This window comes from Osmerus eperlanus, chromosome 26 (assembly GCF_963692335.1).
Source record: "Osmerus eperlanus chromosome 26, fOsmEpe2.1, whole genome shotgun sequence".
Lineage (NCBI taxonomy): Eukaryota > Metazoa > Chordata > Actinopteri > Osmeriformes > Osmeridae > Osmerus > Osmerus eperlanus.
The window spans coordinates 2376722-2401225 of record NC_085043.1 but is presented as its reverse complement, the minus strand read 5'-3'; the positions used below and the strand labels follow the sequence as shown (position 1 = coordinate 2401225).

Sequence of the window (24504 nt, the reverse complement as noted above, 5' to 3'; positions counted from 1 at the left end):
CAAACCCCCCACACCACAAGGGATGTGTGTGGGGGGGGACAGAGAGAGGAGAGCAGGGATTAGAGAATGCCAGGAGCAGCTAACAGTTAGTCATAATAGAATGAGATCCCCACCGGTCAAGTGTGGACTGGTGCAGCAATTTAACAGAGCAAAAAAGGGGAATTTGATTCTTGTTCTGGTCAATAGTCTAGCAGCAGCATTTTGCACCCACTGTAAATTTTTTAGGTAGGTAATTGGGAGGCCAGAGAACAACACATTGCAGTAGTCCAATCGGGACGTAACAAATGCATGTATTAGTTTTTCCGCATCATCCTTTGAGAGGAATTTTCGTATTTTGGCAATATTACGTAGATGGAAAAATGCAGTTCTGGTAATTTGCTTAATATGGTACTCAAACGAAAGGTCTGGGTCCATTGTGACTCCAAATTTTTTTACCAGCTGGCTTTGAGAGACTTTGACGCTGTCTAGGTCTAAGGTCAGATTGGATAAATTATTTCTGTATTTTTTAGGACCAAAAATTTGAACCTCGGTTTTATCCGAATTAAGAAGGAAATTTGCAGTCATCCAAGTTCTTAACCCAGAAACACATTTTTCCATAGCATGTGGAAATTCTCCAGACTTTATAGACATATCGCTGAGTATCATCTGCATAACAGTGACAATTTACCCCAGAGCTTCTAATTATGTTTCCTAAAGGCAACATATAGAGTGAAAATAACAGAGGGCCTAGAACTGAACCCTGCGGTACTCCGTATTTTACAGTGGAGCTCCTGGATGAGCAGCCATCATAGTGAACATATTGTGATCTATCAGATAGATACGATCTAAACCACTTAAGTGACGTACCATGGAGAGTCAGGTGGCTGAGCGGTTAGGGAAGCAGGCTTGTAATCAGAAGGTTGCCAGTTCGATTCCCGGCTGTGCAAGATGACGTTGTGTCCTTGGGCAAGGCACTTCACCCTACTTTCCTCGGGGGAATGTCCCTGTACTTACTGTAAGTTGCTCTGGATAAGAGCGTCTGCTAAATGTAAATGTACCAGAAATCCCAACATAGTTCTCCATACGTTCCAGGAGAATCTCATGATCCACCGTGTCAAAAGCTGCACTTAGGTCTAGAAGAACCAGGACAGAGATAGAGCCCGCGTCAGAGGCTAATAATAGATCATTGACTACCTTGGCTAATGCAGTTTCAGTGCTGTGGTGGAGACGAAATCCAGACTGTAGAGGTTCATAAAGCTGATTTGAGGAGAGGTGCTCAGTGAGCTGTTGTGCCATCCTTTTCTAAAATTTTGGAGAGAAATGGCAAATTTGAAATTGGCCTGTAATTGCTAAGACAACCTGGATCCAGTTTTGTTTTTTTAAGAAGGGGCTTAATAATAGCTTGTTTGAAATCGTTGGGGACTTGGCCAGTTCCAATAGATTCATTAATAATACTAAGCATGGGTGGTCCAATAATAGGGAGAAGTTCTTGGCTCCAATATATATATATATATATTTTTGTTGATGTCTTTTCTTACATCAACAAAAACACTTATAATTATGCGAAGAGCATATCAAGCCAATGTATTGCTCAAGACTGGACAATCCGGCAGTTCAACATGGTGCTGACCATAACTCAGTTTTGCAAGCTTTAATGCGCCTATTAGTACTTGAAATAGAACGGTACGCCGTCTTTAAACAGCTGTGATGCTTGGTCTATGGTCTGAACGGGAGGGTAGCCAGACAAAGGCTATATGCCAGAGCAAATGAAACCTGAACTTGCAGATTTGTCTGGTTCCCAGGCTACAATGTTACGACCTTAAATACCTTGGTAAATGTTGCTATGCAGGTCAACAAATGTCTTGTTTGCAAACGTGCTAAGCTAAGCGACTTATTGCAGTGTTTCTGCCACATCATGTAGGGAAGCATTTGTAAGTCAAACTGTTTATATTTTCACCAGTAGTTAGATTTTACAATACATGTTTTGAATTTTTAATTCAATTTTGGAAATACTTGTTAAATATAGGGTAGGTAAGTTTTGCAAACCTTTGGCTTGAGTTTGAAAGAATTCAAACTAAGGCTGGGCGGTATGGCTAACCTTGCATCTTTGCTTGCATCGCTAAACTCTTCAATGCTACACTTTTGACATTCAAGTCTTTGTAGGCTAAACGTTGAAGGTTTTCATATAAAACTAAATAGTAAAACCCGAAAACGACAGCGTAAGATTGCATGCTTATGTTTGCGTAGATTGAGGTCAATGACGTTAAAGGATTTAACAGGCCAATTTTAAAATACAATAAATATAAATTTGTATTTCATTTGTTCAAACATTAACAATGGTGTGTATGTATGAATGTATATAAAACAATTATTTAAAATTATTTTAGTTTTTTCATGTTCATGAATTGGCCATGACCTTTTAAAAATTTTAGTTGGTGCGACCGTGAATTATTTAAATAATGAACATATTTCCTGAACTCATTTACATTTATTTTACAAGTTCTCAGTAATATGAAGTCTGTAGAAACAAATTATTTGGATTTCTTCTGAAATTCTATAGTTTGTTTTTGTTCTATAACAATCAGTCACCTACCTACATGTAGTTAACATACACATTTTTCCTGTGAATCGCACAACACTGAATGTCTGAATGTCTAAACAATATAATTCCCTTCAGCATACTCAATCAGAGATTAATATTTTAGCCTCAGAAATTACATATTGCATTTTTATTTTAATACAGTTATTGCCATTTCTGGTCACACCAAATCAGGGGCAACCATATATTGTCAAAAATAAATAGATTAGGAAGCAATAAGTTGCATGCAAAAATCTAAAACAGATTTTTATTCAAATCGAACTGATTTTTCAGTGAAGGCAAACATTAAATTTTCATTTCCACAACATACCACTTTCATTAAAAAACACAATCACAAACCGCTTAAGAGAATAGACCATTCATGGCATTTTGTAAACATTTCATGAGAGATTAAAAGAACAGGGGGGTCAAATGGCTGAGCGGTTAGGGAGTCGGGCTATTAATCAGAAGGTTGTTGGTTCGATTCCCGTCCGTGCAAAATGATGTTGTGTGCTTGGGCAAGGCACTTCACCCTGCTTGCCTCGGGGAGAATGTCCCTGTACTTACTGTAAGTTGCTCTGGATAAGAGCGTCTGCTAAATGACAAATGTAAATGTACAACAAGGATTGTTGGAAAGAACTATCCTTGAAATCCAGAGTTCTCGCAAGAGTACAATTTGAATTTGCTCATCGAGTGATGATGCTCATTACCCATTCCCTTGGAGCCGATCTGCACCAATCAGATCGGTGTATCTGATAGGTGGGCCAGAGGCGCTGTGAGGTCGAAGTCCTGAATCAGTCAGTAAACATTGGTCGTACTGTTATCCAATTCGTGCAGTGATATTTTCAAATGCATGCTTGGTGCCGCCCCTTAAGTTGGGCCATTTTCATTACTCATAGCCAGACCCTTAATCTTTCGGATTTGGGTCTGGATTTCCAGGCTAGAAAAGAACAACAAACACAACACTTTTTTTTAAAACATCAAATTGCTAATTTTACTACAAACAACAGTAGAAACACTTTTTTTCGTGAATGCTATTTAACCCGTTAAGGAATAGCGTTGCACATATGTGATCGTTCAAATGCGGGTCTCACAGCGTAATGTCGCATATGCGATTTCGAACATTCCAACTGAATATTTTCAGTTAGAATGTTTTAGAAGTTTTTAGAACTCACGTGTCTAAAGGTAAATATCAGTTAATTCCCGGGCAATAGAAAACATACATTACGCATACATTATACACGCAAGTGTGTTACACAACAGCATGCTTCAAGATAGCCTATACTCGTGCATTGCTTGGTGTCATTGTTCCCGTATCAATTTACAAACACACCCTGGTGGGGTGCGGTTTATAGAAAATAAAATATACGGTAATCCTACTCATTCTGATGGGACCATTGGGATTGGGGTATAGGCATTTCTTTAACCCCAGAAACTTTTCCCAGTCATTGCTGCTCAATTTAGAGGTTGCTTGCTCAGGTTCTGAGATCACTGATTGGACATCTTTCTTTAAGTAGACAACTTCCTGTCTTTCAGTGGAATTCAAAATAATAGCTCCAAAATGGTAATTTCTTGATGGTCGCACCACATGATATTTCATAAAATGGGCATACTCTGACAAATTTGTTTATATATTATGACAGAAATATCAATACAAGAGCACTGTAATTTCATATAACACTACAAAACACTGTAGTGTTTTGTAAATTATGCCAAACAGGGCAGAAAATACATTTTAATATATTATTAGCAAATTTGCAGAAGTTTCCAAAATAGCAGTCATGCCTGACCGGTCGCACCACATGATATTTTGACACTTTCAGTAAAAAAATAATAATTGAAATGCCATATGATTTTTGAAAATGAATGTGGTTACATAAAGGGGAGACACTAAATATATATATTTTTTTTTCTATACATCTAGACAATTTTTAACTGGAAAAAATGCAGTCGGACAGTAAATGTAGGCGTCATGTCATTGAAAGCTCTGTACGGTAATTTACGGTGTACGGTATTACATGTGAAGCTCAACCAATTTTTTGCCCACTGGTCAAATATTTTAACTGTTAACCACCATCTTCATTTCACCAGACCACAGCATCTGTCTGGATTGGAATTGGTGAGGGACATTTGTGGGGGCAGGTTAGAGGGAGGCACTGTTGGATCAACAGAAGTAGTGTTCATCCCAGGAAAAATCAAGGCTGGGAGTCACATTGCAGACACCCATACCGCAGGGTAAGCCAGTTGTTTCATTACTATAATTTTACCAATACATCCACCCACTTTAAGAAATATGAAAATAAACAAAATTGACAAAAGCTGTTTGGCAAGTACACAATATGAAAAGTCTGATTTGTTTGTTTTAACATCAACAATAATGCTTATATTTGTATTGGCTTCTGTTAAACTCTTTTATTTCTTTGCCCTCTATTTTTGCTGTTGACTTTAGGAGTATTGGGCTGCTGTTGCAGGTGTCTTTACCATGTGGCCTGTATGCAGATGGTCCCTTGAATCTCTGTCTGAAGGGGGGCACCAATGCAGAGATGGCCCCACAAATTGACTACACTATTAAGGTACAGTGATACTTCAGCAATACAGTAATTTTGTTTGATGCTTTCAAAGATCCATATTTATCACAGGAAAACTATTGGAAACAAACCACAAGCACCAGGGCTTGTGGTTTGGTTGCCTTGGTTGCACTGGTGCGCCTAACTTTTTTATTTAGGTGCACCAGCACAAAATGTAGGTGCACCCAAATTTTTCCTTGCGTCGCCACAATTACAAGGTCACCTTTTTATCACGCTCCATATACATTCATATATATTATGTAAATGATCTTAAACAAGAATAAGGTGTAGGTAGGTAAATATTTTTTTTATTTGAAGCACAATTATACTGTATAGAAAAATATTTTAAGTGCTTCACTGAGCTGCCAAACTAAAACATTTTAAGCAAAATAAAACATTTCAAAATACACTTTTAAACAGTGCTACTGTTTAAAAGTGCTTCCCTGAACTGAGACCTAACATTTCATGGCTCAAAGTCTTATAGCGGGTCCCCCCTTAATTCTGCTCACTATTCATTTTCTCCCATTGTAAAAAGCAGTAAAGTATATATTTTGATTAGCTGCTACTGGTTATCAGAAGAATAAGGATATTCTTTAAATATTTAGATAAATATTGTAAATTTTGGTGTAGGTCAAATAGGAAAAGACTATGATGTAATGATTGTTTTTGTTTTTACTGTTTATTACTTCTAGTGTTTCATTTTATTTGTAACTAGTTAATCTTCACAAACACTGAAAAGTTGTTTTGCAGTAGGCCCTATGTTAAAGATATGCAATTGATCAACTTTATACAAAAAGCAATACTTTTTTTCAGTTCATTTTGTTCTGTGAGAGAAATCCAGTGAGCTTGAACAAGTGCATCGAAATCTGGCTGAATGTCTGAGGTGGATATGCGAAGGACAGCTGACGTGATGATCAGGGACCTGCAGTTTATGAATCAGTCATGTTATTATAATGTCCGCGTTAGTTTTTTTTCTTTAGGCCCTTAGTGCCGATTCAAATTGTAATCCTTCAACACCTGTTCTCCACAAACTAAGAACACAGCTTTGACTTTGACCTCAGTAAACAGATACTTAGTCCATGTCTTGTTAAAAACTCTACATTCTGTATCAACCTTTCGTTTTTCATTTTCGAGGGCTAACCAACAGCTAACTCTCCTGTCGGTGAGGTTGCGCAAGCACACGTGTAAATCGCCTGATCACTGTAGTCTTTCAGGACTACGTATTTACTACCGCTCAACACTATTTATTTTAAATTTTTGATTTACCTCACGGTGCCGGATTGGGACAGCCTGTGGGCCGGTTCTGGCCCGCGGGTCGTACAATGCCCAGGTCTGCCATAACTGATTCTCTGGTGCTCAGGTCGTAATTTCAATCACACAGCAGCAGATAGGAGTTTTGCTTACTCAAACATATTCTGAAGGCAGAAAGGAAAATGATTGGTTTGCAGATGCAACCAATGAAATTGAAGGAGAGGCGGCCTCAAAACGTTTGAATTGTGTAGGCTGTAGGGGAATCGGACATTTGAATTGTGAAGGAAATCGTCAAGACGTTTGGAATTGTGTTTAACCCTTGTGTTATCTTCGGGTCATTCTGACCCATCAGTCATTGTGACCCACCGTCGTATTGCGACAGATTTACCTCCTACAAAAACAAAGTGAAGCATTTTCTTTTAACTGTCGGGCTGTCTCAGACCCCCCACATTGCAATGGTTAAAAGAAAATAATTTTTATTTGTTTTTGTATTGGGTAAAATTGGGTAAACACAACGGTGGTTCGTTATGAACCTTTGGGTCATGTGACCCGAAGGCAGCACAAGGGTTAAGTGAATATTTTGTTAAAATTCAACAAACTTACGTTTACAAAGATAATTGGCAAACATTAATTCACATAACTAATAATCATCTTATCGTATGCATTTTGATTTGACTCCTTAATCAGTCGCAGCAAAGCTGCTCATGGTGTAACGTTAAATAGGGTAAAACGTGCTTTAAAAAAAATGTTAGCCCGCTTTCTATAAAGCCATTATGCGACGACATAATTGCTCCAGATCTCCGTGACATTTAATTTATTCTTACATACATTTATACAACGTATTCATCTCTCGCTCTAGCGCTGCAAGATAGCGCTGTGCTGTTTTTAGTCAACTAGCGCTGCTCTCAGGGCAGGAGTGCGCCATAGGTTCGAACTATGCTGCTCTCAGGGCAGGAGTGCGCCATAGGTTTGAACTATGCACTGCTCTCAGGGCAGGAGTGCGCCATAGGTTTGAACTATGCTGCTCTCAGGGCAGGAGTGCGCCATAGGTTCGAACTATGCTGCTCTCAGGACAGGAGTGCGCCATAGGTTCAAACTATGCTGCTCTCAGGGCAGGAGTGCGCCATAGGTTCGAACTATGCTGCTCTCAGGGCAGGAGTGCGCCATAGGTTCGTTTCCTGTTTCTATATTTAGTCAACTATGCGCTGCTCTCAGGGCAGGAGTGCACCATAGTTTCATCTTTCGTTAGTGTTATTGTTCTGTACAAAGTATTAAGGACATGTATGTGTACGTATAACTTAAATTTTGTACCAGAATTTTTTTACATTTTGTTTTTAATTAAATGCGAAAGTTAAAGAAAGGAAACAAACGAAAGGAAGGCTATCTTGCAGCGCTAGAGCGGGTGATGAAATGTCATGGAGATCTGAAGCAATTATGTTGTCGCATAAAAGCTTTATAGAAAGCGGGCTAACATTTTAAAAAAGCACATTTGACCCTATTTAACCATGAGCAGCTTTGGTGCGACTGATGGAGTCAAATCAAAATGCATACGATAAGATGATTATTAGTTCTGTGATTTAATGTTTGACAATTATCTTTGTAAACGTCAGAGTTTGTTGAATTTTAACAAAATATTTACTTAAACACAATTCCAAACGTCTTGACGATTTCCTCCACAATTCAAATGTCCGATTCCCCTACACAATTCAAACGTTTTGAGCCCGCCTCTCCTTCAATTTCATTGGTTGAATCTGCAAACCAATCACTTTCCTTTCTGCCCTCAGAACATGTTTGAGTAAGCAAAACTCCTATCTGCCACACGAGGCCGACAGGGATATCTGGACCACAGCCAATCAGAGGCAAAGACCCGCCCCATCTCTGTCTCTGATTGGTTTAGACCACGATATGATCCAACCATGAGTGTGAGTTCCTAGAGTTCCTCTGCTTACATTTTTCCGACCATTTCTCTGTTTGAAAGTTGACTTTGCCCTTTTATAATGTGGAAACAAATGACGCTGTGCCTACGCCCATAAATATGTATGCAACATTTATCTCCACATACCATATTAGGCTGAAACCAAGTGGACTGATATGACCAAAAAAAAAATTGAAACCAACTAAACAAAATTAAAACAAAGTATCTAAGATGTGATGGTGTTGTTAACGTCAAGTGTATTTACACATATTTGTAAATGGGGAGTGTTAAAATATGGAATGTTAAGGTATATGTTTAATTTATCTTTACCCTTACTGTTGACCTTCTGTAAAGGCCAACAGATATTTAAAACCAAAATCAGTATTCTGAAAGCTGAAATGTTTCAAGTATTCCTTGAACTTGACAGTAATTAAATGTCAGTTGATACAAACTATGAGTAATGCTTTTTTATGTTCATGTATATTTCAGGTATTTAAACCTATTGTGGAAAGATTTGGAGTACACTTTGACTGTGACTTAAAAATGAGGTGAGCTGTCTAAAATTCTTATATTGCTCTATTAACATGGAGCCCTATCATATTTTACCAAGTTATTTTTTTGTTTTGCAACTATTTTTGTATTCAACAGACAGTGATGTTTGTTCATGTGTGTATACACAGTATGAAAATATGTTTACATTTAAAATAGGGGATACTATCCTAAAGGTGGGGGTGAAGTGATGGTAAAAATAAATCCAGTGAAAGAACTGACTCCTATCAGCATGACTGAGCGAGGAACCATAACCAAGATACATGGGAGAGCCTTTGTTGCTGGAGTGTTGCCCTATAAGGTATGTAGTAGTTGAGGATAATTGTAGTACAAATGTGGCTATTAATATAGAAGCATATTTTTTATTCAGCATTACAATTATTTATTTCTTTGATCTCACAACTGCATGCCGATAACTCACTGGGTTTAATAGTTGTTTCATATGACATTATCTGTCACTCTTATTGCCTTAACTCACTCACCTTTGCAGCCTTGATGGCTTTAGTTAAGTTAAATCTCTTGCTAGCATATTTTTCACTCTTCTCATTCTTCTCACACTTTTTTATTCATTCATTAATATTTTAGAGGAAAGGTACAGGGTTCCTCTACATTTCTAAAAGGTTTCCATACAAAAACAATTGAGGCTGCCAATGTTTTTAGTTGTGCGGTATTTTTTTGTGTGCTAAATGACTACTCAACTAGTTGTACATGTAGTACATGTACAACTCAATAGTTGTACATTTATACATATTTTAGCATGTGTAGTTGGCCGGCTTGTGTTTATCTTGTATTTTTTGCCTTATATGCTGTACTTTCTGCAACACAATCACAAGCAAAAACTCAATTCAGGTAATGTTGAACTTGTGATAAGTCTTATCATTGTTTTGGAATGGTTGGAACGGACCAAAAAGCACATGAATATAATCAGATTTGTATGACTGCTCATCCCATCAATGTTCCATCAATGTTCCAATGAGCATATGAATATAGCTTCATATCACAACCTTGAGGGGGAGTAAAGACGCACCAGTGTCAAAGCCAAATTGATCAAGTTATGCCGTAGAACATTAGTGCACGTGTTACAGCAAATGTATAGCAGATTCAAGTAGAACATATGTTTGCAATATGTGTAGATGTAGGAGGTCAGACAAATGTAGCCAAGTAAGGAAATGTCAAGGCGAGACCTCAAGTTGGAAATGATCAAATTTATGACTTTAGTAAGATGCGTATTAATGTTGTCTCTATGCACAGATCTTTTTGAGCCCGTATTTTGAGAAAAGGCAAGATTTACGTGTGGCGTGAAAGTGAAGCTTATTGTTACACCACTCATCCAGCCCGTCTGCAAACGATGGGCTCTGTGGAAAATAAGGTATAGTGGGGGGGGACCTTGAAGGTGTCCCCCCACTACCCCCCCCCCACACACACACACTACCTTGGAGAGGGCTACCTTGATATGTTTATTCATTTTTTATTTCCTGTTACCAGTGACAGTTAGTTTAATCATTGATGTGACAAGCCACCCAACCAATACATGGGTCAATATTTTCTATTGTTGGTTGACTCTTTTACAAACATTTCTACAATGCTGACCAGGGCCAGTTGACCTCAATTTAGGATAACGATCACAAGAGCAAAAAGATCTAAGTGACTTTGAAAAAGGGTTTGTATGGATGGCAGTAATAGTGGGTAGCTCTTATGCTTTGTAGGGCTGTTTCCAGGCATGTGTTGGGTCCATTTGTCATCCTAGGAGGAAGCTAACAGCTAATTAATTACCTTTAAACTATGCTCAAACCTTTCTATGTAAGCTCTTCCTGGATTACAATACCCCATCCACAGGGCACAAGGCATCATTGAATGGTTTGATGAATATGAAAATGTGAATCATACTATAACCTTCAGTCAACAAATCCAAAACCAGTTGATCATTCCGGTTTTGGACAGAGTTGGTGTTAGACAGCACTTTCCATCACCATAAAGCACCTAGTTGGGGAATACCTATTGGTGTGAAATCTCTCCTGTAGACTTCCAGACACTTGTAGAATATATGCTAAGGCCCCACAACTTACTAAGATACTTTTTGTGTGTTTCTATCTAAATATTAACTGCTTTGCATCACATACATTCCTGGAGCAAAAGGAATAAGTGCGAAACTTCTGTATTGATGGTAAAATTGTATATGATTGTAAAAAACCCAATTGTAGGATTTTTTCTAAATTAAAACTAAAATAAGTAATACATTCCCCATTTCCTAGCTGGCTAAGGACATGTCAACCGCAGCAGTTTGGACCATCAGGAGAGAGATCAAGGATCTCTACATTAACATCCAGTCAGTGCACGAGAAAGATACAGCATGTGGCAATGGTCAAGGAATCATGTGAGCTTTTTATACCTTTACATTCCTTCAGTGTACCTAATGCATACAATTCTATCCTTTAGGTATCTCGATACTGTATCACTTCAGTTGAATCGGACCACACAGCCTTTGCTCCCCATGTGGATCAATAAGCCTTGGCTGCCCATGACCCTGTTGCCAGTTCACCGCTTTTCTTTCCTTGAACCGTGTGATAAGCACTGACCACTACAGACCGGGAACAAATTAACTGTCAAACTATAATTACTGTTTGGAGAAAATGTCAACTTTGATGCGGTCATCTCACATCCATTTGCTATTCAACTCGCTCCACATGCTGCGGCCGTACTGTAGCCTAGTACTAGTATGGCCGATACTTTGTTTGTGAAAATCTTGATATTGATTTTGGGACAGTGACATGGCTGGTTAGCTAGCTAATCTTATTGTCAAACATACTGTAAAATTATATTTACTGTTTGTCAACCGTACACAATGTTATTGCCTCTGAATCTTGCTAGCATAACGTTAGCTTTCGGGCTAATAGCTCAGCCAAGGGAAAGCCGGTGTTGGTTCTATGAGCTGAGCGGACTATAAAATATCATAGTTGAACGTTAAACGTTTGATTTCTTTTTCAAAACGCCTGAAAACACAAATTAATGTTTAAAAAAAAAAAAAAAGTGACCATGGTATAAGCGGGATAATGCCCTTCGAGGATAATGGCCTCCGCGGAAGCAACCGTCCGACGCGCAGCGGAGGACGGTTCACGCCTCCGCATTGTCCATTATCAGGTGATATTGGACACCTCGTCGGGCATTATCCCGTACGTAATTAACGTGCGTTTTGAAGAGAAATTAAAGCGGGTCGCACCACGACTATCACTCAGAGCAGCAGTTTTCTAACGGTATCCAGTGGTTAGCTGCTAGTCTCCATTGAAGCGCTGTCAGAATGCAGGTACGTTGGTTTGTGTCTTGCACTGTTGATGGGGGCGTGGCCCAACATGTTGCGAATATGGGGCTTGTAGCATAAGTGACAAATGCCAATGACGACTTTATAAAAAAAATACTAAAGCATTTATTTCAGCTTTATACCGTTTCTGTCCAGGAAGGTTTAAAAAATAAAATTAAAATAAAAACGCCACTGCTCGCACATGCTCCTGTAAGGAGTTGGAAAGATGTGAGGTTAGCAAACTTCTCCCTTTTGGCACACAACTTTGTGTTGTTTATTCAAGTAGGCCTACAAAGAATACTTTTTAAACAGAAAACATGGGTAGCTACCCACAACTTGGCCCAGAACTCACTGCTCCCTTGAAGGTTCAGTGTCCACTTGAACCTTCCAGTGAATTTTGTACAAGTTGTCCGCTACACTCCCAAATATATTTTGAGGTCACACAGACTAAGTTTCGGTAGCATATGCGACCAAAATGGTCACTACTTGTTTTATAAGAAATTGGCCTCCATGTTGTCATTTAATATAAACTATTTATTCATTGAATTTCCAGAGTGTGCAATATCATGAAATCTATCATTATCAGCCTATGAATGGACATATCTAAAACAGGATATTAGATTGTGGTCACATCGCACAGCCCTACATACTGTCTAGGTAGAGAATGTGATAAACTGCTGAGAAAGTGATACAAATTAGCATTAGCTTTTTTCCAAAACCACCCATTTTCACTTGATTTACCCAACTGTTTACCAAGGGATTATTGGAATAGCAACATCCAAAGACGACCATTACTTTTCCCAGGCCTACGGAGCCATGCCCACCTCCACGCCCATGTTTCATCCAAAGCTGCAAGTGAGTGTAAAACCAAAGTTATAGCAGAGACCACCATTTTACAGGGGCATTCACACAAGCACTTATTTCAGTGCTCTGTATTGCCCTGTTCGGTCTTGATCTCAACTCTGTGTGAGCATTGACAATTTTGGAAGCTATAGGTTTGTTAGCTAGTTAGTTCCCCCCAAAAACTGCAGGATCCAAGAATGAACATTTTCATTCAATTTGGATGCAACAAGGCTGAATGTATAAACTAATAACTACATGACTTAACTTTGTAAATATTGATAAATGGCAACTGATTCAATAATATAATAACCCCTTAATACAACTATTGAGGGCAATTTACAGGTGATCAGCTGATCAATATGCATACAGAATGTAATCTACACATCCACAAATGCTAATGGACAGGTTATGAAAGGAAATTACGGCACGGTAGGGACTGTTACAGGGTTTTTCCTGCATCGAGAAAATGTTGGCGTGCGCTAAAGCCGTTTTCCCGAGCGCCAATGACAAATCCCGAGCGCCAAAGGTAAAAAAAAAAGTCTGCGGTGAAGAAAAGAAAAAAGCTGTGTTCATCACGCGTGCAATGCATGTCAGCTCAGACAATATGTTCTCAATAGTATGTTTCAAGTAGGCTACAGCCGGACCCTCGTTCTGTTTTGATCAATAGTAATCGAGTTGATAAGCGTGTCTTCTTGTCTGATCAATACGCAACTGTGAGGTGCGCGAATGGACAGAGCGGCCAGTAAACTGTCGTTCCGCTGCGAGGGCCAGCCCGACGTGCACGAATACACCTGTACAAATGCAAATGAAGCCTCCATTGGTATTCTTAACCTGGAATGATAATCTATAGTGCAGTGTTTCCTCAATGGCTAAATTTCTGCCGCCATGGTATCAGAAATCAGGCTGTACAAAATTTTTGGCTGTATCAGCAGTGATTGTTAGAGTGCATGTCAGAGAATTGCACGGACACGCGCTTCACACCGCAGTTCAGATTGCGTGTGTGCGTCCTTGAGAACTGTAAGTCGTATAACTTATGTTGTCAGTTCATTTAAGCCTGTTATTGTATAAGTCTATAGTTCTTGCAAATTTAAATCAAGTTAAGTGTTGGAGTCAGTTGGAGTCAGGTGGCGTCAGGTGGCTGAGCGGTTAGGGAGTCGGGCTAGTAATCTGAAGGTTACCAGTTCGATTCCCGGCTCTGCCAAATGACGTTGTGTCCTTGGGCAAGGCACTTCACCCTACTTGCCTCGGGGGGAATGTCCCTGTACTTACTGTAAGTCGCTCTGGATAAGAGCGTCTGCTAAATGACTAAATGTAAATGTAAGTTAACTGGTGATTTTCGTTGTTTGTATTCTTCCCCTGCTAGCTAAATTGTCTGTTGATTCGATAGCGATTGCTGCCCTTGCTCAGGTTTGTATTTTAGGTGCATTATTATGCTGAAGTAGTTTTAATTAATAAAAAGTGGGTTTATTGTTATTATTTGCTACAGAATGCTTAGCCTATCAAGATCAAATGAAGCAGGCAGTGTACATGCTTCAGAGTGGCCTACCTAAATACATTGATTAGAAAAAATAAGAAAACAAAGAATATATATACATATACATTTTAATTTTTTGAGCACCGAAGATCCATTTTCACCCAGGAAAAACCCTGTGTTATGATTATAGTATTCACAATATTAAGAGCTATAAATTAGTACACAGGTTTCGTATATACTAGTGTAATAATTGGACCAATTCGCTGTTCCTATTGGTCCAGAAGACGTTCTCAAAAGTTAATAATACCGTTTATATACCTCCCGAATGTTCGCAGAGGTAAATAAACGGTTTTTTGGACCTAGCAACAAGCGGTTGCCTTGGGATGTAGCCATTGACCTTAACAACGTAGCATCTGCTAAGTTGCCTAAAAAAAACTAAAACAACCAAATATGGTTTCTGCACAGGTCCGCAAACGCCCCGCAATCGCTTCGCGTTTTAAAAAAGTATCTGAAGCAGACAAAAGACAAATTGATGTTGATATGTTGCCTTGGAGGTGTAGTGACGTCACCAGTGCAAGTGCAGCTGATTGCTCTGACATGGCGTCTGCTCCAGATTCGACCTGTTTGATTTGTGATCTTCCCACGTATTGTTGTAGTATATAAGAAGCCAAATGTTTACTCCTCGACAGGTCAGCAAACGCTTTGTCGCCTCGATTTGTTAAAACAATTTGTCTAAAACAAATTGTTTTAACAAATCGAGGCGACAAAGCGACCTACGGTCTCGGTTAACAAACGTTTTAACAAATCTCGGTTTACAAAGGCGTTTGCAGACCTGTCGAGGAGTAAACATTTGCTGTATGTGTAGTGCTTACTAGACATACAACTGTATTATATATTTTATTTTTGGTGGTTGCACAGTATGTGTGCATTATTTACAGTGACAAAGTCGTCAGATGTTTGGGGAACAAAACTTTTTAGATCTGCCAGACATGAAAGTGACTTTGGTGACTGTGGAAAATGCTCTAAGACTGCACAAATGTGCACAATGCACTTATTTTGAAGGGAACCTGACTGGAGTTGGTCACCAAATCAACTGATTTGACCGGGGTCTACGTGATCATTGTCAGCCGACAATAGACTGTTGAAAAAGTTGAGCTTTGCATTTATAGACACATTTTTGGATGCAGTTATTTGAAGGGGGGATGGGATAATGCACTCACCTACACAAAGAGCCCAAAAGATGTACTCACAGTTTACCAGCCCAAACAACAGACATTTTACCATGAGCACATTGCAATACCTGTGACCATCTGCCAGAAATGTAAGCCAAATACACTGAAGATGTACTCTGAATGTTGATAAATCTACTTGCAAAACATTAGGTTGAAGGGAACTTGAGGTCACCTAACCGTGGTGTATTAGGAAGGGGGGTGGAATCTTGCTCACAGACAGCCTGAAAGATGGGCTACACTCATTGTGTCCCAGCTACTTGTAAACTTGACATTGAAGGTAGCTTTTTAGTTGGTCAATAAATTTGTGTATCTCTCTTGTAAAATGTATAGATCTAATATTTCTTTTTCTTAGGTTGGCCTTTATAGGTACCGTATTTTCTGGACTATAAGTCGCTCTTCTAGTGTTAAAATGACATGATTGTATATAAAAATCTATACCTAAAACATTGTCACATGACAGCAAATTACAGTTGTCTAGGCTCTGGTGCCATGCCATATGTATGCCGAACCGAAAGCCTACATATAAAGTTTGACTGAGTTTGATTGAAATGAAATGTTCTTGATGAAACTTTTATGCTTTCCCACTAAACGGTGGTTATAACAGTCTTTTTACACTCTTTTTACTCAGAATCATTGCAGAGTCTTCCACTGGCTGTATATTTGCAGGGTCATCACTTGGAAAGAAAGGTAAGAAATATGTACTGTGTATGAACGTTGTTGAGTACTTAAAGTAAGTAAAAAGTAAAAAAGCTAGGATCAATGTCATTGTGCTTTATTATTTAAAAAACATGAATGTTTGAATGTGTATTCAAAACTTTTTAAAAGTCTGTTAAGACGGACACAATGTCCACTTTTCGTGAAATGACCCTTCTAATATTGTAGGCCTGAAATAATTAAGGATCGTTTTTTTGGTACAGACTTTTTTTTACTGCGGCGCTAGATTTCACTATTGAAAGTGGTTGGATGGACGATAATGGGGCTAACTGCTAGGAAAATACAATTTCTAGGCATATCCCTATTGGATTTTAAAACCAAAATGTTATACTATAGGTGTATCTATATTAAAGTACAATACCACCTGTTTGAAAGGTGCGATATCCCATCCCCCCCTTCTAATGATTGATCGCGTAGTGAATCAATGGATTTGGTCTCAACAGTTCCTTTCAACGTTGTCTAGCTTACTAAAATCCAGTTACCCAACATTCGAAGCATTCCATTCTGATAGGCTTACTTAGAGCTCAAGAATAAACTTACCCTATTGTTACACTCATGTGCTCTTTGTACAAAATATGGGCATTCATTGCAGCCAGAAGAGGTCGTAAAATACTCATTTATACCTTTGTGTGATGTGAATGTGAGTGCGCAGAGCGCATATATTACAACGTAATATGAATATTACATTGGACTTGTTTTGTTATATTTGCCGAATGTATTTAACTATGAATATTATTATATTTAACTTTAATGTATCAGTGTTAACAAATGTGTGCAGAGAACTATGATACTAAGGCCCAATCCCAATGTCCCCCCTAAACCCTAAGGCCTGAACCCTCACAGATTTATTTGACGTCACCTAGTAAGTGATTGATTGCAAAAGGCTGAAAGGGCTCAAAATGCTATAAATGGGAATGGGACAGCACTTTGCTGCATTATCTGCAAAATCTGATGAACTACACAACCTAGACAACCTACACCATCAGTGAGCTTTGTGTTAAAAAAAGTTAACTTACATGTTAACTTTTATTTTTATCTGTTTACGTCAGGGTTGGTTGCTCCTTCTATGCATGCATGTTTGTTTACCGTTCTTCTTCTTTCTTGTCTTAAGAGGCAGGTTTGCAGGGATTTCTTTTCTCGCTTCCGGGCTTCCCCTGGTAACCCTAGTGTTTCATATCACAATGTGAAACGCATATAGAAGCAACAGTTCTTGGTAGTTCCACAACTAAACAATAAGGTGTTACTTGGAGAAGGGTATCAGAATCAGGTTTATTCTCCAAGTGTACACAAACAAGGATTTTGCTTTGGTGGGCAGCTGCATACAATAAACATATGAGTCTTATAAACATGAGTCTTATACATCTGGCTGAGGAACTTTTAAGGCTTCAAAGGATACTGCATCCAGTTGTTCCCCGTCCAACTTGTACCCACCTCCCTAAAACAAAAACAGAGAAAGTGCATAAAGGCCGACAGAGGGAGGAGCCTGTCATATGTATACAAAATGTATTTCCCAGAAGGACGGGCTGTCACTTAATTTTGTTTTATTCAGATACTGGATTTTAATTGGAAAAGCATGCTGTTCACTAGAAGACTGGTGACAATGTGCGGTGGTGCATGCAAAACCATAAGAGATTAAGTGAATATTTTCTCATTCTGTGCCATAGGTGTGTATGCTGATAAAGTGGGTATCGAGGCTGCTGAGATGCTGCTCAGAAATATAAGGCACAATGGCTGTGTGGACGAGTTCCTTCAAGACCAGGTAATAAAGACTTCCATGATGTCTTCATTGGAGTATTTCCATAGACACACTGCTGCAGATCTTTGCTCTTGCAGCTGTCTAATTGCTGCTGATAGTCAGGTATTATCCATTAAAGACCAGGCTAATCACACCATGTTGTATATAGCCCCCACCTTTTCGAGACACAATGTATTAAATCACCACCAGGACTATTAGACCTGAACATTCGTTTCTGACGTTTATTATAGACCAGGGGGCACTAAACATAAAAAAGTGTTGTGTTTTGCATAATATCTGCATGCGTAGTAAATTGAATTTTTTTCAGGGCTGTAGGCAACATGATGGATAGCTAGATGAGCTGGTGGCAAGCGATCAGGGCTTTTCACCCACAGCACGGGCAGACTATAGACACAATTATTGGAGGTTTTGTGATCCATTGGTTGGAATTTCAAAGACAGGTTTACTAAATAGGAAACATATTTAGCATACAGTAAATAGCCTACCTGTGGTACTAGACATTCCTGCCTCTATCCTTCCACCCTTTCGTTCATGAGGGTAGAGACGGCAACCTCCTTTTCTGGCGCTCACCTTTTGTGCCTGACGACTTTCTCTTGGCCCTCTATCTGAGGTATTGAACCTGGTTTTGCATTGCTTAGGTGTCATTGAGACCCCAACACAGCCCTAACTTCACCGTTTCCTCATTTTCAAGGTAATCATCTTCATGGCCTTGGCAAAAGGCACCTCCAGAATCCGCTCTGGCCCTGTCACTCTACATACAGAGACGGCAATCCATGTGGCAGAGCAGCTCACTCAGGTTTGTCCACTTAATGAACGAGCATTAATTAAAATATATTTTCCCTGTGTTATAGGGCTGGGCGGTATGGCCTAAAATGTTTATCACGGTATAATTCGTAAGCACTGACGGTATCGGTGTATATATCACGATATATTAGTTATTCTTAAAATAATGACATGATGTAATGACAATGCAATCCGCACTGCAGCGTCTAATCTACCGCACTCGGACAGATTTGGATTGGGTAACTCCGGTGTGTCACAAGTTGAATTTTCAAAATTTTGCAGTGTTTAATTGCCACGGAAAAGCGACTTCTCAGTAGCCTACGCGTTCAACCGTAGCCTACGTTTATGGGATCGCAAGAAAACTCAAGTGATGGCTCGAGCTATTAACTACTTACTAACTGAGAGTGAGGTCATGCCGGGAAATATCAAACTGAGGCTTTAACGTATCGACTGAGCAATAGCGAGGTTGATTTCCCGGCGTGACCTCACTCTCGGTTAGTAAGTAGTTATTATTACATGGCTGAATACTCGATTCTGTTGGCATACAATAAACATTTCACAATTCTAATCAACCTGGCATTGGATTTGTCAAACGCATTCTGGTAGATTCATTTTCGCGCACATGCATGGCTTTCAGGTGGTGAAAAAGATTGCTAGTGTTTCCACCTTTGGCTAGCACAATTCGACGACACAACTTAGAGTAGGCTACTGTTTGTTGGTCGATGTCGAATAACTTGAAACCAAACCATTTCCAAATGACAGAAGAGGCCCCATTATTTTTAACCAATTCTTCTTAGTCCGGCAAATCAACCCCATTGGCGTTATTTTCAGACATCATTAACGCTTGCTTACACTTGCCAACAAAAGCAGTTTACTCATATGAATGTTTGCTTCCTCTGGAGTTGCGCTAGCTTATTTGTTTACTTTCATTGGCTGGCACAATGCGTGCAGCGTCCATGCTGCATGTTTTTTTAGTAAAAGATAAAATATTTGAACTAGCCCACTAGGCAGTATGACTTTACTTAGCAAACAGAAAAGCTTTACTTAATACATTTATTAATATATCGTGATATCAATGATATGACAAAATCCATATCATGGCACAACGCAATACCAGTATTCTCGTTCATACCGGTATACCGCCCACCCCTACTGTTATAGTACATTAGGCCAGTTGTTCCAAAACTGGGGGCCGTGACCCCTTGTGGGGGCACAGTTATAATAAGGGGGGCGTGGCATGGCTAAGAAATAGTTTCGCAGATTTTTATGTAAAAAGAAACCTCTTCAGTGATACAAGACCCCACTCTGAAATGATCTTGATTATTGTGCTGCAGTAAATAACTGAACACAAGATGTATATTTTATTACCTCAAGAAGACTTTCAGTACCCGCTCGAGCGGTCTGTTATAGTTGTAGCTGTTGTTGTCATGGAGTAACAAACTAGCTAGCGCAATTGATGAATCTGAAATTAGTATTGCAGGGAGCTGAGTAAATGTATAAATGAATGATGCATAGTTCTGCTCTAAACATACACACATTATTGAAAAGAGCAAGTGCCATGTGAGCGTAAAGCAGATTTATCTACTTAAAACATCTAACTAAAAGAAAGACAAGAAAATATGATGAGGCATATCTCACACTTGGATTCACCATTACAAAGGTAGGGGATGAAGAGACCACAGTGTGTTGTGCGCCACAAAACATTAGCATCTGACAGTATGAATCCAAACAAGTTAAGACGGCATTTAGAGACGTCGCATCACAAACGCAGAGAAGCCAATTGATTTTTTCAGAAAAAAACTACTCAACTGTCGTGCACAACAGTCGCTTTTGCGAAAGCAGCATCTGTGCTTTCAAATGCCCAAATCGCATCCTACAAGGTGGCCTACACATTAGCTCAAAACAATGAATGTTGTTACACAGTGAAACATTAGACGCTGCATGCTTCAGTTTTAATGCTTCCACTCTAAGTCACTAGTCCCTTATTTAGTTTTTTTCCCAGTAAGTTGTCACACACTGAATTTATAGTGTTAATTACTATTTAACCCGTTAGCGTCGCACATATGTGATCGTTCGAATGCGGGTCTCAAAGCGTAATGTCGCATATATGCGATTTCGAACATTCCAACTGAATATTTTCCGATGGACAAAAACTAAGCCACAAACGCTTTAGTATGGCTTCAAAATATACTAATGAGAAGGCTAACAAGTAACACCAGCATGGTAGTACCATTTCTACGAGTATTATGCTAGCTAACATAGCCCGGAAGCTAACTAAAGCTAGCTAGCTATCGTTTCGGAAAAAATAACTTGTGCTTTGGGGACCGTCGGAAATATTTAGAACTTGCGCGTCTAAAGGTAAATATTAGTTAATTCCCGGGCAATACATAACATACATTACGCACTTTCGTTTTCGAAGTGTGTTACACAACGGCATGCTGTAAGATCGGCTATACTCTTGCATTGCTTGGTATCATTGTTCCCGTATCAAGTGCGGCATATATTCCAGTGCGGTTTATACTCAGACATAAAAACACAAAGCTCCCATTCTGGAAAGATTGTGACAAATGAGTGTCTATTCTAAACTCCTCAAAAAAAGTTTAAACGTTATTTCGGTCGATTATTCCTTGCTGGTTCGATTCCCGGCCATGCCAAATGACGTTGTGTCCTTGGGAAAGGCACTTCACCCTACTTGCCTCAGAGGAATGTCCCTGTACTTACTGTAAGTCGCTCTGGATAAGAGCATCTGCTAAATGACTAAATGTAAATGTATTGTATTTTATATTGTTGGAAAGTCTGATTAGTCACCTTTACAACGAGGTACAACTTCGTGGAATGAGCAACACAGCTAACCCTGTGGGTAGCAGCCCCCCAAAAAAGTGCCAAAATCCCTTGCAATATTCTTCTGTTGGTATTCACTCTCGTTTTGAGCTTCAAGTGGGATCAGCTTGGACGTGCTGTACGTGCCAGAGTGACCAACGCAAACATGTTGGCTGACTTGCGACAAACCCTGGTTGAGGAATGGGATGCCATCCCACAGCAGTGTGTGACCAGGCTGGTGACCAGCATGAGGAGGTGCCAAGCTGTTGTGGCTGCGTATGGATCTTCCACACACTACTGAGGTCCCTGACAGTGTAAAATGAATAAATTGTAAAAATGGCAAATATGTGTTGTTTGTTCCTTATTACTGTGGGAGAGTGCAATCATCCAATCCACCAAGCAACTCAAAACGAGAGTGAATACCAACAGAAGAATATTGCAGGGGATTTTGGCACATTTTTTTGGGCCGCTACCCACAAGGTTAGCTGTGGTGCTCATTCCACGAATTTACGATCCTTACAAGTTGTACCTCGTTGTAAAGGTGACTAATCAGGCTTTCCAACGATATAAAATACAATACCAATTGGTATTATTGAAGGGGAGGAATAATCTACCGAAATAACGTTTCTGAACTTTTTTTTGAGGAGTTTAGATACTGAGGTATAACAGGATGTGGTATTGAGTCTGAAGTACCCTTCCCTGAGATGTGCTTGCAAGAAATACCCCTAGGCTAGCCTATACAGTAGAATTGTGCCATGGCACAGCAAAGCTACAACATATCTGAATCAATTTGGCTGCTAAAATGAAGGGCATGTGTCTGTGCACATCCACTCTTCAACCAGAAAGGCTTTAGCACATTTGCACCTGAAATAAATTATTTTTTACGGTATTACCTTTCTGTTACGGATGTCACATTTTGATTATAGACTTCTAAATGCTTCCCATAGTTATTTTGAATAATATGGCAAGGAGGATTAACATAATTAGGCTTGTAAGTGGCACTTCAAATATTTAATCTATTCCGTAAAGGAATATTCATGAGAGAATCCCCAACCCACAACTTTTTACGGGAAAGCATTTTCGTGTTGTTGTACTTCAAAGCATCATATTTAAATGGTTGAATATTTGGACTGGATTCTTGATATGGCAGAAATTCCAGTGGCACTGTGCAGATTTGAATAGTCAAGAGATGGCGGTTATAATAAATTTATTTTGCTTATACAGATCATGATTTAACAAAGTACTTTGTGATCAGTCATAACGAAGGAGGTGCTAGCCACAGGTCGTTCGCCAGAGTGATACAGAACAACCCCAAAACCCTGCCTTATATAAACTTTAGATCAAATGGTTTTTCTGAACTCTGTGATTGGTCAGCACTGCTCAGTGACAGTTAAGACAATATAACCCCCCAGGTCAAGTGACCAAAGTCTTTTGATGTCACGGCTCTTTCTCTAAATGAGGACAGTAAAGATACCCTTAATGAAACACAAACAGGACACAGGACACAATCTCCTTGGCCAAAAGGTCAGGGCTGCTAGATCAACTGAATCCATCTATCCATCTCCCTTTAGGCCACAGAACTCAAACATCCCCCAACCTCTGTGCCCCTAGCTTCTCAATCAGGCATCATAAACCAATACCATAAATACCTTAAGACCAACTGCAACATCCATTTGTTTAAACACAACCTCAGTCTATTAAAAATACATTCTTAGTAACTATATCAAAAAATGCCATTACAATTCTGAAAATGGACACAGAACCTGAACTGTCTTGATCATTAATGTTGTAACCTTTTAATTTCCAAATGTCTCTGTTCTCAGGCCAAGTTTACAATAACGAAGGCAGATGACGACAATGAGACTTACATCATTGAATGCCAAGGAGTGGGTACCAGCAACTCTAATTTGTAGTTATTGTCACCTTTGATGTTTAATTCTGTACACAGCTCCATTGATGGAATTAATCAATAGGTGTGTGCGTGTGTATTTATATACATGTCAATTAAGTGCCAATTACTTTGTGAAAAGTCAGTCCTATATTGTAATTACTTAAGCTGCTTATACCTTAGACTGATTTGAATGAAATAAATTGAATTTTTTCCGTTTCAAATATTCTTTAAAAACAGATTGGATGCTCTTTCTGAATCTCTCCAATCTGTTTCCTTAGGATGAAGCTTAATTTTTGAACAACACAATTAATAGGGTGTAAATGTAATATCTTAAAATTATTAGCACATTTACCCTGTTAATCACAAGGTTGATGAAATGGATACATTTAGTTTTAGGGCTGATAAAAAAAATAATAAAATAAATAAAAATACATGTGACCATCTGATCCGGATTGTCCTATTTTTTCAATGCAATTCAAATGAACATCCCTTTATAGGTGAACCAATAGGTTTGCAGGTTAGCGTGTCCTCAGGGTTTTCCATGATGCCAGACTTTGAAAGTATCAGGTCACTACATGTTTCCAGCTAACAACACCTAAACCATTTTGTGAATTGTATGACAAATTATGTACCACTCAACTACAAATGGATGAAAATCAGGAATAAGAAAAGCAGGTGATCATGGTGATGTCAAGAGAGAAGAAATAATAAAATAACTATTGGAATAAAATCTTAAAGGAGGCTTGAAATGTACACGTTTGTGTAATAAGAACAGGGTTACCATGTGAGGGTTGATCTTGTTTCAGTAACCTGAACAGGTTACCAATGCTGACGATCAGTGACTCTTAAAGGCCCAG

General features: G+C 39.1%; 1 protein-coding gene across 1 annotated transcript in view; it reads left to right on the top strand.

Moving 5' to 3' along the window:
- rtca (RNA 3'-terminal phosphate cyclase) overlaps positions 1-24090 on the top strand; it is a 29506-nt gene extending 5416 nt beyond the window's left edge. Inside the window, exons 3-11 of the mRNA XM_062452529.1 lie at positions 4649-4792; positions 5007-5130; positions 8780-8838; positions 8999-9140; positions 11092-11213; positions 16312-16370; positions 18062-18156; positions 18845-18949; positions 23580-24090. Of these exons, the coding sequence (XP_062308513.1) occupies positions 4649-4792; positions 5007-5130; positions 8780-8838; positions 8999-9140; positions 11092-11213; positions 16312-16370; positions 18062-18156; positions 18845-18949; positions 23580-23669 (940 nt within the window). The 3' untranslated portion in view covers positions 23670-24090. The remainder of the gene's footprint in view (positions 1-4648; positions 4793-5006; positions 5131-8779; positions 8839-8998; positions 9141-11091; positions 11214-16311; positions 16371-18061; positions 18157-18844; positions 18950-23579) is intronic.
- Positions 24091-24504: the final 414 nt, after the last annotated feature.